This window comes from Megalobrama amblycephala, linkage group LG22 (genome assembly GCF_018812025.1).
Source record: "Megalobrama amblycephala isolate DHTTF-2021 linkage group LG22, ASM1881202v1, whole genome shotgun sequence".
Taxonomy (NCBI): Eukaryota; Metazoa; Chordata; class Actinopteri; order Cypriniformes; family Xenocyprididae; genus Megalobrama; species Megalobrama amblycephala.
In genome coordinates, this window is record NC_063065.1 from 22,803,555 (window position 1) to 22,817,241 (window position 13,687).

The 13,687-nt window shown below is 39.7% G+C and overlaps 1 protein-coding gene and 1 gene segment (V, D, J or C); one reads left to right on the plus strand and one right to left on the minus strand.

Moving 5' to 3' along the window:
* The window catches only part of LOC125258304, a 725,453-nt gene that overhangs the window by 354,329 nt on the left and 357,437 nt on the right, over positions 1-13,687 (minus strand).
* LOC125258332 lies at positions 13,062-13,568 on the plus strand. The segment is given in 2 exon segments: positions 13,062-13,149; positions 13,243-13,568. Coding segments are annotated over 2 exon segments (375 nt in total).

The window sequence follows — 13,687 nt, forward strand, 5'->3', positions numbered from 1 at the left end:
CTAACTTTGTGCAGCCTCAGAATGTCTCTTCCTAAAAGTAAGAGAATAGGAGCATCGGGATCAACTGCAGGGATTTGATTTGCAACTGGCCTTAAGTGCAGATAATGCTGAGCAACCTCTGGAGAGGGAATCTCTGTTCTATCATCCGGCAGCATATCACACTCGATTAAGGTTGGCAGTGAGAGTTTTGTTCGTCCGTCTATCGACTCTATCATAAAGTTGATGGCTCTCCGTCCAGAAGTCTGATTTACCCCAGCACAGGTCTTAATAGTGTATGGGGAAAAGCTGGCTTTGATCTCGAAAAGATTAAAAAACTCTGTCTTGGCTAAAGATCTGTTACTTTGTTCATCCAAGACAGCATAAACCCGGACTGCTTTCTCTCTTTTGCCAGCAGGATACACTGTCACCAGACAAATTTTAGAACATGATCTTGCATGACTGGACTCACCACATATCTCTGTGCATTTTGAAGTAACTGAGGTGAGTGAGCTATCAGTCTGCTCCCCGCATTGTTCTTTCTCCTTGACAGGCTTTTCTGAAATCAAGACTGTTGAATCTGGGTGCAAAGCCACAACATGTCGTTCGCTGTTACATTCAGAGCATCTGATTGAAGTTCTGCAATTTTTCGCAATGTGTTTGGTAGAGTCACAGCATCTGAAGCAGATATGATTTTCTTTTAGAAAGGATTTGCGCTCCTCTATTGATTTCTCTCTAAAGGCTCTACACTTTTTGAGAGGGTGAGGTTTGCGGTGAATAGGACATAGTCGATCAGGGCTTTCAATTCGTTTCTGAGGCTGGTTATACTGCTGGTCTAACGTCTGAGATAGCACCTCTGTTCGATGTACAGATATAGCACTCTTTCCGCTGAATTTGTTAGGTTCGGCTCTGCTTGATGCTAATTGATTACTAGAGGTGGAAAATGTGAAACTGGGATCATTCCTTATCTTAGCTTGAGTTCTCACAAATTGTGAGAAAAAGACAAAGGGTGGGAATGCTACTTGATGGTCCTCCTTATATTTGGACCCCTGAACTATCCACTTGTCTTGGAGGCTTGTGGGCAATTTCTCCACTATTGGATTAACCCCACGTGGAGTATCAAGATAGGCAAGACCCGGAAGGTACCCATCAGCCTTTGCACACTCCAGTTCATGAAGAATATCTCCTAACTCTCTCAATTTTTGGTTGTCCTTGTTTGACAATTTCGGTAGATTCTCAATTTTCTTTAGAAGTGCGTTTTCAATCACTTCAGGTGCTCCATAGCACTCCTCTAAGCGCTGCCAAGCCATACTAATTGCTGCTGTTGCATTAAGAACATGCACAGATCTTATTCTTTTTACTTGTTCAGAGGAATCTTTTCCTAGCCACTTCACCATCAAATCCAACTCCTCTCTGGCTGTTAGATTCAGATCATTAGTTGAGTTAACAAAAGAAGCTTTCCATGCCCAATAGTTCTCTGGGCAATCATCAAATTTCAGAAGACCAGAGCTGACCATTTCACGTCTAATCAGATATTTAGTTAGATCTGATGGAACTTGTGTCTCTGGTACATATTGTGAAGAATGATGAAATGATGTTCGTTTCACATCATTCTCATTTTTTGTTTCTTTCTTTACAGCACCATTCTTTTGGCTTAAGAGACGCTGATGATCTATATCTGCACTAGGTGGCGCCAGCAGGGTATAATCAACACCAGCCACAACTGAAGTCAATGGTGGCTTAACTTTGGTTTCTACGGGCTCATCATTGAATGGGTGTTCTGTGAAAGATTCTCTTGAGTGCTGTTGTACATACTCACAGGTCCGCTGAGCAACATTGACTGGCTGCATGTCAGGAACTGATTTTACATGAAGTTTGCCACTTTCAAGCTCTTCCTCTTCTTCCTCATATGCTGCTGCTTCAGCTGAAGCGACTGCTGCTGCACGTTCCACTTGTAAGATGTGTAGACTTGCCTCCAAGTCTGCTTTTTGTTTCAACATACTTGCTTCAAGTTCCGCTTTTTGTTTTATCATATTTGCTTCTTTTTCTGCATAGGCAATTTGAGCGCGTGCTGCAACTGCTTTTGCTCGGGCTCTCATGGCTGCTGAGCTTGTGCTTGATCTTTTTGATGATGACCTGGAAGATCGAGATCGTATTTCAATCTGCTGAAGAGGCTCTGTGAACGTCTTTATATGCTCCCCTTCCTCAGTTGGTTGATAGCTTGCTCCTTGTTGTTGCTCCATTGTGCGTTGCACTTTATCTTCAGGGGGAGGAACTGTCTTAGAAGACCGCAGTATCATGAGCTGTTCATGCAGTGATCTTGTTAAGCTTATTCCGCTGTGATGTTGACTTTTTACTATTCTGCCCTTATAGCACGTGACTGTGCTCCATTAGACAGATAGTGAACATTTAGAATAAAGTCCCAAGGCGTACTTTTCTTGGTTATTATTCTTTACTGTAAAACTGCAAATACAGAAAATAAAATATGTAAATAAACATTACAGGCAGTTAAATCGCTTGCTACAAACATCTATAACTTGACTAAATTTGTAAATTACTTACAGTCAAATGTTTTCCAAGAATAAACTGTTAAAAGATCGCATATATGAGCTGTGCTGCGTCATCTTTGTCTCTCTCTCGTTTCTGCCCGTTCTAGAACATGCGCACTTCAGCGCTATCAGATCGCGATTTCAAAATAAAAGTCCCGGGGGAAATAATTAACAATATATACAAATAAAATATTAAAATAATACAGGAAAAATACAATTTTGATTTCTAAGAGCAACACATACATATATATGTGGTGTAATACTGATACTCTTGTTCTCAAACAAAAGAGATCGTTTCTGTATATGTAAATGACAGACAACACCAAATAAGACACACGATAACACAGAGCGCTGCTGAAGACACAGAAGCTGGCGTTCTTTGTTCTCAGGAGTGCTTTATAGCTTCCTGGTCCGTGACGTCACCCGCACTGACGTCCCGTCACACTATTGGTTCGATTTCACGAGTGCTTCAAGACAAAAACGCGCAGAGGCGTTCCCAAAGCGACTACGCAGCGTCGATGTTCCCATGAAAGGGAACAATGTGAAGTTGAGTGTTTAGTCACTGGTTTGATTTACTGACACACAGACAAAGAACATCTGACTGTACATGAATCATTAATATCAGATCAGGTATTAGAATTAACACCGTTACTGACATGTTGTTGCATTACTGTTGAATCGAGGCACTGCACAATATTTTGTAATCCTCAACGGCATGCTTATTGCTTGGTAGCTCGAACCGGTTTAGCACCACATAGGCCTATGTTACTTAGGCTACCTATGCTATTGCATGTCATGCGTGAATCGGTGGGTGGGGCTAAACAGGCAGGGATGAAGTAGGCATTGATCTTCTCCAGAGGCGGTGCTTTATGGGGGTAAATTGATGCCAAAACCATTGAAAATGGACAGACTAAAATTCACAAATAGATATTACAACTTGTAAACACAAAACACAATCTACAAATAGATAAAAAATCCGCAAACAAAGTCCTCATGATCCGCAAATGTAAAACAAGATCTACAAATACATACAAAGTCCTCAAACAAACTCTTTGTGATCCACAAATATAAAGCATGATCTACAAAAAGATTAAAAATCCACAAATAAACACATCCTGATTCACAAATAGAATTCAGTGACTTGTACTTGAAAACCAGAATTTGAATGAATGTAAAGCGATTTGTCTGCGCATGAGGGTCATTTTTTATTTGTAGATTGTGTTGCATTTGTTTTCATAATTCTGACACTATTGTTTCGCTGTTGTGACAAAATAATGCCATAATCATTGAAAATGAAGAGACTATGAGTCAAAAATGCATATTACAATTTGTAAACACAAAACAAGATCTACAAATAAATTTAAAATCTGCAAATGTAAAACACAATCTGTAAATAGATTCCAAATCTGCAAACAAACTCCTCATGATCTGCAAATGTAAAACAAAATCTACAAATAGATAAAAAATCCACAAACAGACTCTTCATGATTCACAAATAGAAAGCAGTGACTTGTACTTGAAAACCAGAATTTGAATGAATGCAAAGTGATTTGTCTGCGCATGAGGGTCATTTTTTATTTGTAGATTGTGTTGCATTTGTTTTCAGAATTTTGGCACAGCTGTTTCGCTGTTTTTTCCATTAAAAAATCTACAAATGCCCTCCTTACAATTTGCAAACAAACATGGTCTAACTTGTATTTTCAAACCACTGTAAAAAGACATTCGTACACATTCTGTGCAAAGCTCAGCATGCAAGTGTTGAATCTGTGTTTGCAGATCACAGGGCATTCACAGATCCCTCTGCACACGTCTACAGATCTTTTTGGCACTATCTTTCCGCAGAGTGTGTGACCACGATCCACACGTGTAGTCAGCCAATCAGGGGTATTGCTTCAATGTGATGTCACGCCCCTTCAATAAGCCCTTTTCAAAATAAGAGCTGACACTTCTCTGATGTGTGGGCTGGGCTCACTGCCATTTACCGTTGCTGGTGTCACAGCCCTGACAGGCGGACAGAGCCTGGGCAGCGCTGCAGTAGGAGTAAAATCTTTAATACGTGGAAGGGGGAGCTGCCACGGGACCTGCCACGGTTATGCGCGCCTGCCTCGGGACCTGCCACGGTTATGCGCGCCTGCCGCGGGACCTGCCACGGTTATGCGCGCCTGCCTCGGGACCTGCCACGGTTATGCGCGCCTGCCTCGGGACCTGCCACGGTTATGCGCGCCTGCCTCGGGACCTGCCACGGTTATATGCGCCTGTCTCGGGACCTGCCACGGTTATGCGCGCCTGTCTCGGGACCTGCCACGGTTATATGCGCCTGCCTCGGGACCTGCCACGGTTATTCGCGCCTGCCTCGGGACCTGCCACGGTTATGCGCGCCTGCCGCGGGACCTGCCACGGTTATGCGCGCCTGCCTCGGGACCTGCCACGGTTATGCGCGCCTGCCTCGGGACCTGCCACGGTTATGCGCGCCTGCCTCGGGACCTGCCACGGTTATATGCGCCTGTCTCGGGACCTGCCACGGTTATGCGCGCCTGTCTCGGGACCTGCCACGGTTATATGCGCCTGCCTCGGGACCTGCCACGGTTATTCGCGCCTGCCTCGGGACCTGCCACGGTTATGCGCGCCTGCCGCGGGACCTGCCACGGTTATGCGCGCCTGCCTCGGGACCTGCCACGGTTATGCGCGCCTGCCTCGGGACCTGCCACGGTTATATGCGCCTGCCTCGGGACCTGCCACGGTTATGCGCGCCTGCCTCGGGACCTGCCACGGTTATATGCGCCTGCCTCGGGACCTGCCACGGTTATGCGCGCCTGCCTCGGGACCTGCCACGGTTATGCGCGCCTGCCTCGGGACCTGCCACGGTTATGCGCGCCTGCCTCGGGACCTGCCACGGATATATGATGCATATATGATATATGCCGATTGATGAATGCGTGCAAACAGTGCAATCCTGCTCTTATGTACCTATTTATCATCTTAACTTAATATTTTATTCGCTCTTATTGCCCATAATAGAGCGCGTCTCGTGGCTCCTACTCGCGTCGCGCCTGCCTAAAGATCTCTCACTGTTTACAGGTACCAGACACTCTGATTGACACATGAGAGCAAACGGATACATAAATAAGAGCAGGATTGCACAATTTGTCATCTTATATTTTATTCGCTCTTATTGCCCATAATGGAGCGCGTCTCTTAGCTCCTACTAGCGTCGCGTCTGCCTCAAGATCTCTCACTGTTTACAGCTACCAGACACCCAGGACTGATGCAGGAGAGCACAGAACAAAACATGTCACAGCCAAGGTGAGTAAATGGACTACTTGCACAGCTACTTCCGCTTTCTACTTATTACGGCTCGAGCGTTTCCGGTCAGCGTTCAGCGCACTTATATACAGAGAGCTTCTTGTGAAAACGCATATTATTACTACATTTTAGGGCTGCGAAATGTTTTTTAAACAATTAATTATATTCTCTGCATTAACATTAATTATCTTCAACCTGCTGAAATGTTTATTAATATATTTCCCTTCCAAATGCGCATTCTGAATAATAAATAAATATATTTCCCCACTAACCTTCCGCCGTCAAGTGCTCGTCTTCTCATTAGCAGTGTTTTTCTCTTAATCATCATATTTCATACCTGTTAAATTTACATTTAAATGAATTTGACTTATAAACACAGGAAGTGCATTGTTTTACTATGGTAAGTGTAACGATGGGTGACAACGCATTATCACGATGGCAAAACAGACAAACAAAAAAAAGTGAAAACTGCTCTTTTATTCCAGTGTTTGAAATAGTTGAATGAATGTGATAACTGCTTTAACAGTGTTATTAAGTAATCTTAAAGAATAACGCAATGACAGCGCAACTACCTTGACTATTAGGATTTTTGGCATAAATGTGTGAATTACATAAATAGTTGTCAGAAAAAAATGGCACAGAATAGAGACTAAAATATTATGTTCATTCTGATTTTATTTATCAAGTCTCACACTGCAGCGTCGCAATCACTATTAGAGCGCTGACACCCTGTGGTGAAAGAATCACAGTTTATGTTGGATTAAAACTTAAAGTTCCGTTGAGTTTGGAAAGGTCTGTACACGGTAATCATCAGAATCTCTTCTCTTGTCTCTGAATATGTCTGGAATTTAAAATCATCCCGAGGACTCTCGTTTTAAGAGGGGTTTAGTTATCTATGTGATAACGGCGCATTGAAAATATATATAACCGGAAACAACTGAGCCGTAATATTTCAAACCGGATGTGCGTCACGAGGCTCAGTGCAAGTAGTCCATTGAACAGGTAAAATCACATTGTGGTCTGTGAAATATTGTTTAAGGATCTTTTTAAGTACTAGTTTAGTAAGTTAATAAGATTTTTACAGTCTTTATAAAACATTTCTTTAAATGTTTGTGTCATTCAACAACACTGAAACAGCATTAGTTTTTATTTGTATTTATTGTAATATGGGCTCATACGGAAGCCCTGAACCGCATGGTGAAAAAAAAAAAAAAAAACTTGGTGGGGAGAAAAAAAACAAACGAAAAGTTATCTCGTTATTTCAACATAATAAGTCGTTATAACGACATAATATCTCGTTATTTCAAGATATTAAGTCGTTATAACGACATAATATCTCGTTATTTCAAGATATTAAGTCGTTATAACGACATAATATCTCGTTATTTCAACATAATAAGTCGTTATAACGACATAATATCTCGTTATTTCAACATAAGTCGTTATAACGACATAATATCTCGTTATTTCAACATAAGTCGTTATAACGACATAATATCTCGTTATTTCAACATAAGTCGTTATAACGACATAATAACTCTTCATTATCTATCAAGTATGATAAAGGACTTCCACTTACCTGTGTCCCCAGTGGCGCAACGCTGAAGTATTGGACCGCCAGTCTAGCTTTTACTGCGATCGCCGCGGTTTCGAATCCGCCTTTTGCCGAGTTCGTTCTTCTCTAGTTTCACATCGCATATCAAAAAAGGCATTTATTTTCAATAGAAATTAAAACAATGTTATAAAAGTCCAAATAACCTGCCTAACGAGTGTTTAATAACATTAAGTATTTATTGGGCAAGGTTAGCAGCATGTTCTATATTACCCACTAGAGGGCAGAATAAGACAGGGAATCAATTAAAGAACGCAATAGTTATGTTTAACTACTGTTACAATTTGGTGCTCCAAAATCCCAGAGGTTTATCATGGGAATTTGCGTTCATCCCAGGCTAACCTTTATTGAGGTTAAATTTATTAGACCATAGTAAATAAAACAATTTACAGTGCAAATGTCAGGGGTGTCCAATCTGATTTGACCTATAATAAAACATAGAGATGCACTAGTTCAGGGGCCAAAAACGTTTTTAAGCGGGTTTTTTTATTATTATTCTGGGCTTGCAAACAAACTGCTTTGTAATATTTTCCCAAAATTTCATCTGTGTATTTACGAAGTATGTAAGCAGGACTTTAACACGCTGAATACGGACACAAAGAGAACAGACCCGCCAGCAGAGGAACTACTGTACTATGCACAAGCTCACTGTTTGCGAAAAATAGGGAGAATAATATAAATATTACAGTGGGATTGATATGAATATATCTCCGAAGGCAACTGTTTTTAAGAAAAGTTTTGATGGCTTTTCCTCTTATCTCCATATAAAGTAGTAATATTCATTCAGTCCGTCTGCTGATTTTGTTTTGTTATGTAGCATAATTTCACAAAGCTAAAGTCAGACCAGACCTAGTTTTTGCTGTTAATCTTGAAATTATTCAGTAATTTAAATTAAAAACAACTGCTCATGCTCATAACATCTTTGACTATGATAAAAATGCCTCTAATATCCAAATGCCAATGTTTGCCTCTAATATCAAAGATATATTTGTTTAAGGCCAGTTTGGCCTGTGAAAAAATAAACAACAAATAAATTTGCTTAAAAAAATCTGCAACCAGCATCAGAATCAGACGTTTTGCTTCTTATAAAAATTGAAATTGGCCATGATAAATCAAAATAGATGCTAATAAAAAATTATTTTAAAAATCGAATAGTCTTTTCACTGTAAAAAAAAACAAAAAAACAACACAGTTTTCTTGCAAATTAATCTGTTGTTCATATGTTTAATATTAATGCATCTATCAGCACACTAAGGTTATTATAAGAAGAAGGTAATTCGGCCCGCATATGGTTCATTTCTTTCCAGTCCGTCCCTCAAACTAAAATGAGTTTGACACCCCTACTGTTGATGCTATTTACACTAAGTGAAAATACCGATACATCCTATTTATACTAAATGACAATAGCAGCATTTTCACGATATGCTATTTATACTAGGTGAAAATAGCGATATATTATATTGACACCATGTAAAAGTAGCCTATCAGTTCTTTGCAAGAAGTGTAAATAGTATTTAGATGCTGTAGGCTAGTATTGGCAGATACTATTTGTACCTCAGTATTTTTGTACAGGATGCAACAATATCATATAGAGTGATTATATTTATTAAAATTATTAAACGGATGCTGCATTATTGGGAGAATAAAACCCCTCCACTTTCCACCAACCCTACTCAATGAACACTTTTAATATTATTAAACACTTGTTCACATTTTATTTAAACTTTTTAAACATTATTTTCATTTTATTGAAAACGTATATGATGAGAAAATAGGAGTGAGCTCTATTATTGGGTGAGCTCTGCAAAATGCTGATTCGACCCTGCAGCGATCGCTGTAAAAGCCAAAATCTGAAACCCTACATGCTATTGTTACGCCACTGAATACATCAAATTACAACTGTCCCTTTTTAAACTTGAGTGGCCCAACCAGACATTGGAGCTATACTGTAAAGAGTGTTTGTCAACAAGGGACGCTATTTGCACTTACTGTAAATAGACACTCCGTGTCCTATTATTTCAATATATTAGCACCTATTTTGATTTTTATATCTTTAGAAAATATTACAAAGCAGTTTGTTTGCAAGCCCAGAATAATAATTTAAAAAAACCCCGCTTAAAAACGTTTTTGGCCCCTGGACTAGTGCATCTCTATGTTTTATTATAGGTCAAATCAGATTGGACACCCCTGACATTTGCACTGTAAATTGTTTTATTTACTATGGTCTAATAAATTTAACCTCAATAAAGGTTAGCCTGGGATGAACGCAAATTCCCATGATAAACCTCTGGGATTTTGGAGCACCAAATTGTAACAGTAGTTCAACATAACTATTGCGCTCTTTAATTGATTCCCTGTCTTATTCTGCCCTCTAGTGGGTAATATAGAACATGCTGCTAACCTTGCCCAATAAATACTTAATGTTATTAAACACTCGTTAGGCAGTTTATTTGGACTTTTATAACATTGTTTTAATTTCTATTGAAATAAATGCCTTTTTGATATGCGATGTGAAAGAAGAACGCACTCGGCAAAAGGCGGATTCGAAACCGCGGCGATCGCAGTAAAAGCTAGACTGGCGGTCCAATACTTTAGCGTTGCCCCACTGGGGACGCAAGTAAGTGCACGTCCTTTATCATACTTGATAGATAATGAAGAGTTATTATGTCGTTATAACGACTTATTATATTGAAATAACGAGATATTATGTCGTTATAACGACTTAATATCTTGAAATAGCGAGATATTATGTCGTTATAACGACTTATTATGTTGAAATAACGAGATATTATGTCGTTATAACGACTTATTATGTTGAAATAACGAGATAACTTTTCGTTTTTTTTTTCTCCCCACCAAGTTTTTTTTTTTTTTTTTTTCACCATGCGGTTCAGGGCTTCCGTATGAGCCCATATTACAATAAATAAATACAAATAAAAACTAATGCTGTTTCAGTGTTGTTGAATGACACAAACATTTAAAGAAATGTTTTATAAAGACTGTAAAAATCTTATTAACTTACTAAACTAGTACTTAAAAAGATCCTTAAACAATATTTCACAGACCACAATGTGATTTTACCTGTTCAATTTACTCACCTTGGCTGTGACATGTTTTGTTCTGTGCTCTCCTGCATCAGTCCTGGGTGTCTGGTAGCTGTAAACAGTGAGAGATCTTGAGGCAGACGCGACGCTAGTAGGAGCTAAGAGACGCGCTCCATTATGGGCAATAAGAGCGAATAAAATATAAGATGACAAATTGTGCAATCCTGCTCTTATTTATGTATCCGTTTGCTCTCATGTGTCAATCAGAGTGTCTGGTAGCTGTAAACAGTGAGAGATCTTGAGGCAGACGCGACGCTAGTAGGAGCCACGAGACGCGCTCTATTATGGGCAATAAGAGCGAATAAAATATTAAGTTAAGATGATAAATAGGTACATAAGGATTGCACTGTTTGCATGCATTCATCAATCGGCATATATCATATATGCATCATATAACCGTGGCAGGTCCCGCGGCAGGCGCGCATAACCGTGGCAGGTCCCGAGGCAGGCGCGCATAACCGTGGCAGGTCCCGAGGCAGGCGCGCATAACCGTGGCAGGTCCCGAGGCAGGCGCATATAACCGTGGCAGGTCCCGAGACAGGCGCGCATAACCGTGGCAGGTCCCGAGGCAGGCGCGCATAACCGTGGCAGGTCCCGTGGCAGCTCCCCTTCCACGTATTAAAGATTTTACTCCTACTGCAGCGCTGCCCAGGCTCTGTCCGCCTGTCAGGGCTGTGACACCGGCAACGGTAAATGGCAGTGAGCCCAGCCCACACATCAGAGAAGTGTCAGCTCTTATTTTGAAAAGGGCTTATTGAAGGGGCGTAACATCACATTGAAGCAATACCCCTGATTGGCTGACTACACGTGTGGATCGTGGTCACACACTCTGCGGAAAGATAGTGCCAAAAAGATCTGTAGACGTGTGCAGAGGGATCTGTGAATGCCCTGTGATCTGCAAACACAGATTCAACACTTGCATGCTGAGCTTTGCACAGAATGTGTACGAATGTCTTTTTACAGTGGTTTGAAAATACAAGTTAGACCATGTTTGTTTGCAAATTGTGAGGAGGGCATTTGTAGATTTTTTAATGGAAAAAAACAGTGAAACAGCTGTGCCAAAATTCTGAAAACAAATGCAACACAATCTACAAATAAAAAATGACCCTCATGCGCAGACAAATCACTTTGCATTCATTCAAATTCTGGTTTTCAAGTACAAGTCACTGCTTTCTATTTGTGAATCATGAAGAGTCTGTTTGTGGATTTTTTATCTATTTGTAGATTTTGTTTTACATTTGCGGATCATGAGGAGTTTGTTTGCAGATTTAGAATCTATTTACAGATTGTGTTTTACATTTGCAGATTTTAAATTTATTTGTAGATCTTGTTTTGTGTTTACAAATTGTAATATGCATTTTTGACTCATAGTCTCTTCATTTTCAATGATTATGGCATTATTTTGTCACAACAGCGAAACAATAGTGTCAGAATTATGAAAACAAATGCAACACAATCTACAAATAAAAAATGACCCTCATGCGCAGACAAATCGCTTTACATTCATTCAAATTCTGGTTTTCAAGTACAAGTCACTGCTTTATATTTGTATGTATATATGCTTTATATTTGTGGATCACAAAGAGTTTGTTTGAGGACTTTGTATGTATTTGTAGATCTTGTTTTACATTTGCGGATCATGAGGACTTTGTTTGCGGATTTTTTATCTATTTGTAGATTGTGTTTTGTGTTTACAAGTTGTAATATCTATTTGTGAATTTTAGTCTGTCCATTTTCAATGGTTTTGGCATCAATTTACCCCCATAGTGCTTGCTGCCCTTTGACGTCATAGATCCTCAGTTTGAAAATCCTGTCGTTTGCTGGGTCTGGTGTCAATAAAAGCTTTTATTGGACTAACAAGGAAGTTTTCAGCTCTGAAACTCTGAAGGATATTCTTATAGTATGATGACCTCTTATATGTCAAATTTGATTTCTCAGTTCATCACCCCTTTAACTCTGAGTTGTAGTTTAGATTAGTTAGCTCACCTGTCCTGATTTGAATTTTGTATGTTTATTTGATCCTTTGTTTTTGTTTCTTTGTTTGTTGTTGTTTTGATACTTTCACTGCCAATAAATTTGATCTTTTTTGCCCTGGCCATTGCAAATTTTGCTTATAACTGTTTTTGAACAGCTTTTTATGTTGGTCCCTAATCTGGTTCGCAACACCCAACCCAAACAATAACAGAAGCCAAACAAGATAAATGCCATTCTTTAACATTTCAGATTTGAAAAAAGTTAAATAAAACCGGAGACCTATTGAGTTTCTGATGATGATTAATTTTTCAAAAGACTGCATTTATGTTTGTAACCTCTGAGACCCTTGAACTTGAACTGCCACTGGATTCAACAATAGTTACTAAAAATAACATTAGTCAGAATGTAAAATGATCATTCTGTGTATATTAGTTTGTCTGTTGTAAATCCTGCCCACTTGTTTGCATTGTCACGCATGCTTCAGTGCTCTGAGAGTGTTTATAGTGCTGTGAGTTTAACACTTCATGACTGAGAGCAGAACAGAACACAATCTTCATCATCACACAAGACAAAAGAACAACAATGAACACAATCACCTTCTTCATCTGGACTCTCACACTGTTTATTCAAGGTTTGTGTAATACAGTTTCTTCTTTTTTTAACAATGATTTTTAATTATTTTAAAATGTCAAATATTTTCATTTTTGTGTCTGTTTTCTCTCAGAGTGTAGAGGACAGATCACTGTAACTCAGAGTCCATCAATAACAGCTGTTCAACCAGGACAAGAAGTCAGAATAAACTGTAAAACCAGCAGTGCAGTGCATGGTGGTGTTTATTTAGCCTGGTACTTACAGAAATCTGGAGAAGCTCCTAAACTCCTCATATATACAGCAACAACCCGTAATACTGGAACTCCATCTAGATTCAGTGGCAGTGGATCTAACAGTGATTTCACTCTGACCATCAGTGGAGTCCAGACTGAAGATACAGGAGATTATTACTGTCAGAGTTTACACTATCCAAACAGCCAATGGGTGTTCACACAGTGATAAAGAGTGGTACAAAAACCTCGGTCAGTCAGACGTCACAGTGATGCACTGATACAGCTGAGAGATACTGCAGCTGCTGATGGACGATCACAAACAACACAATGGTGTATCAAACCTTT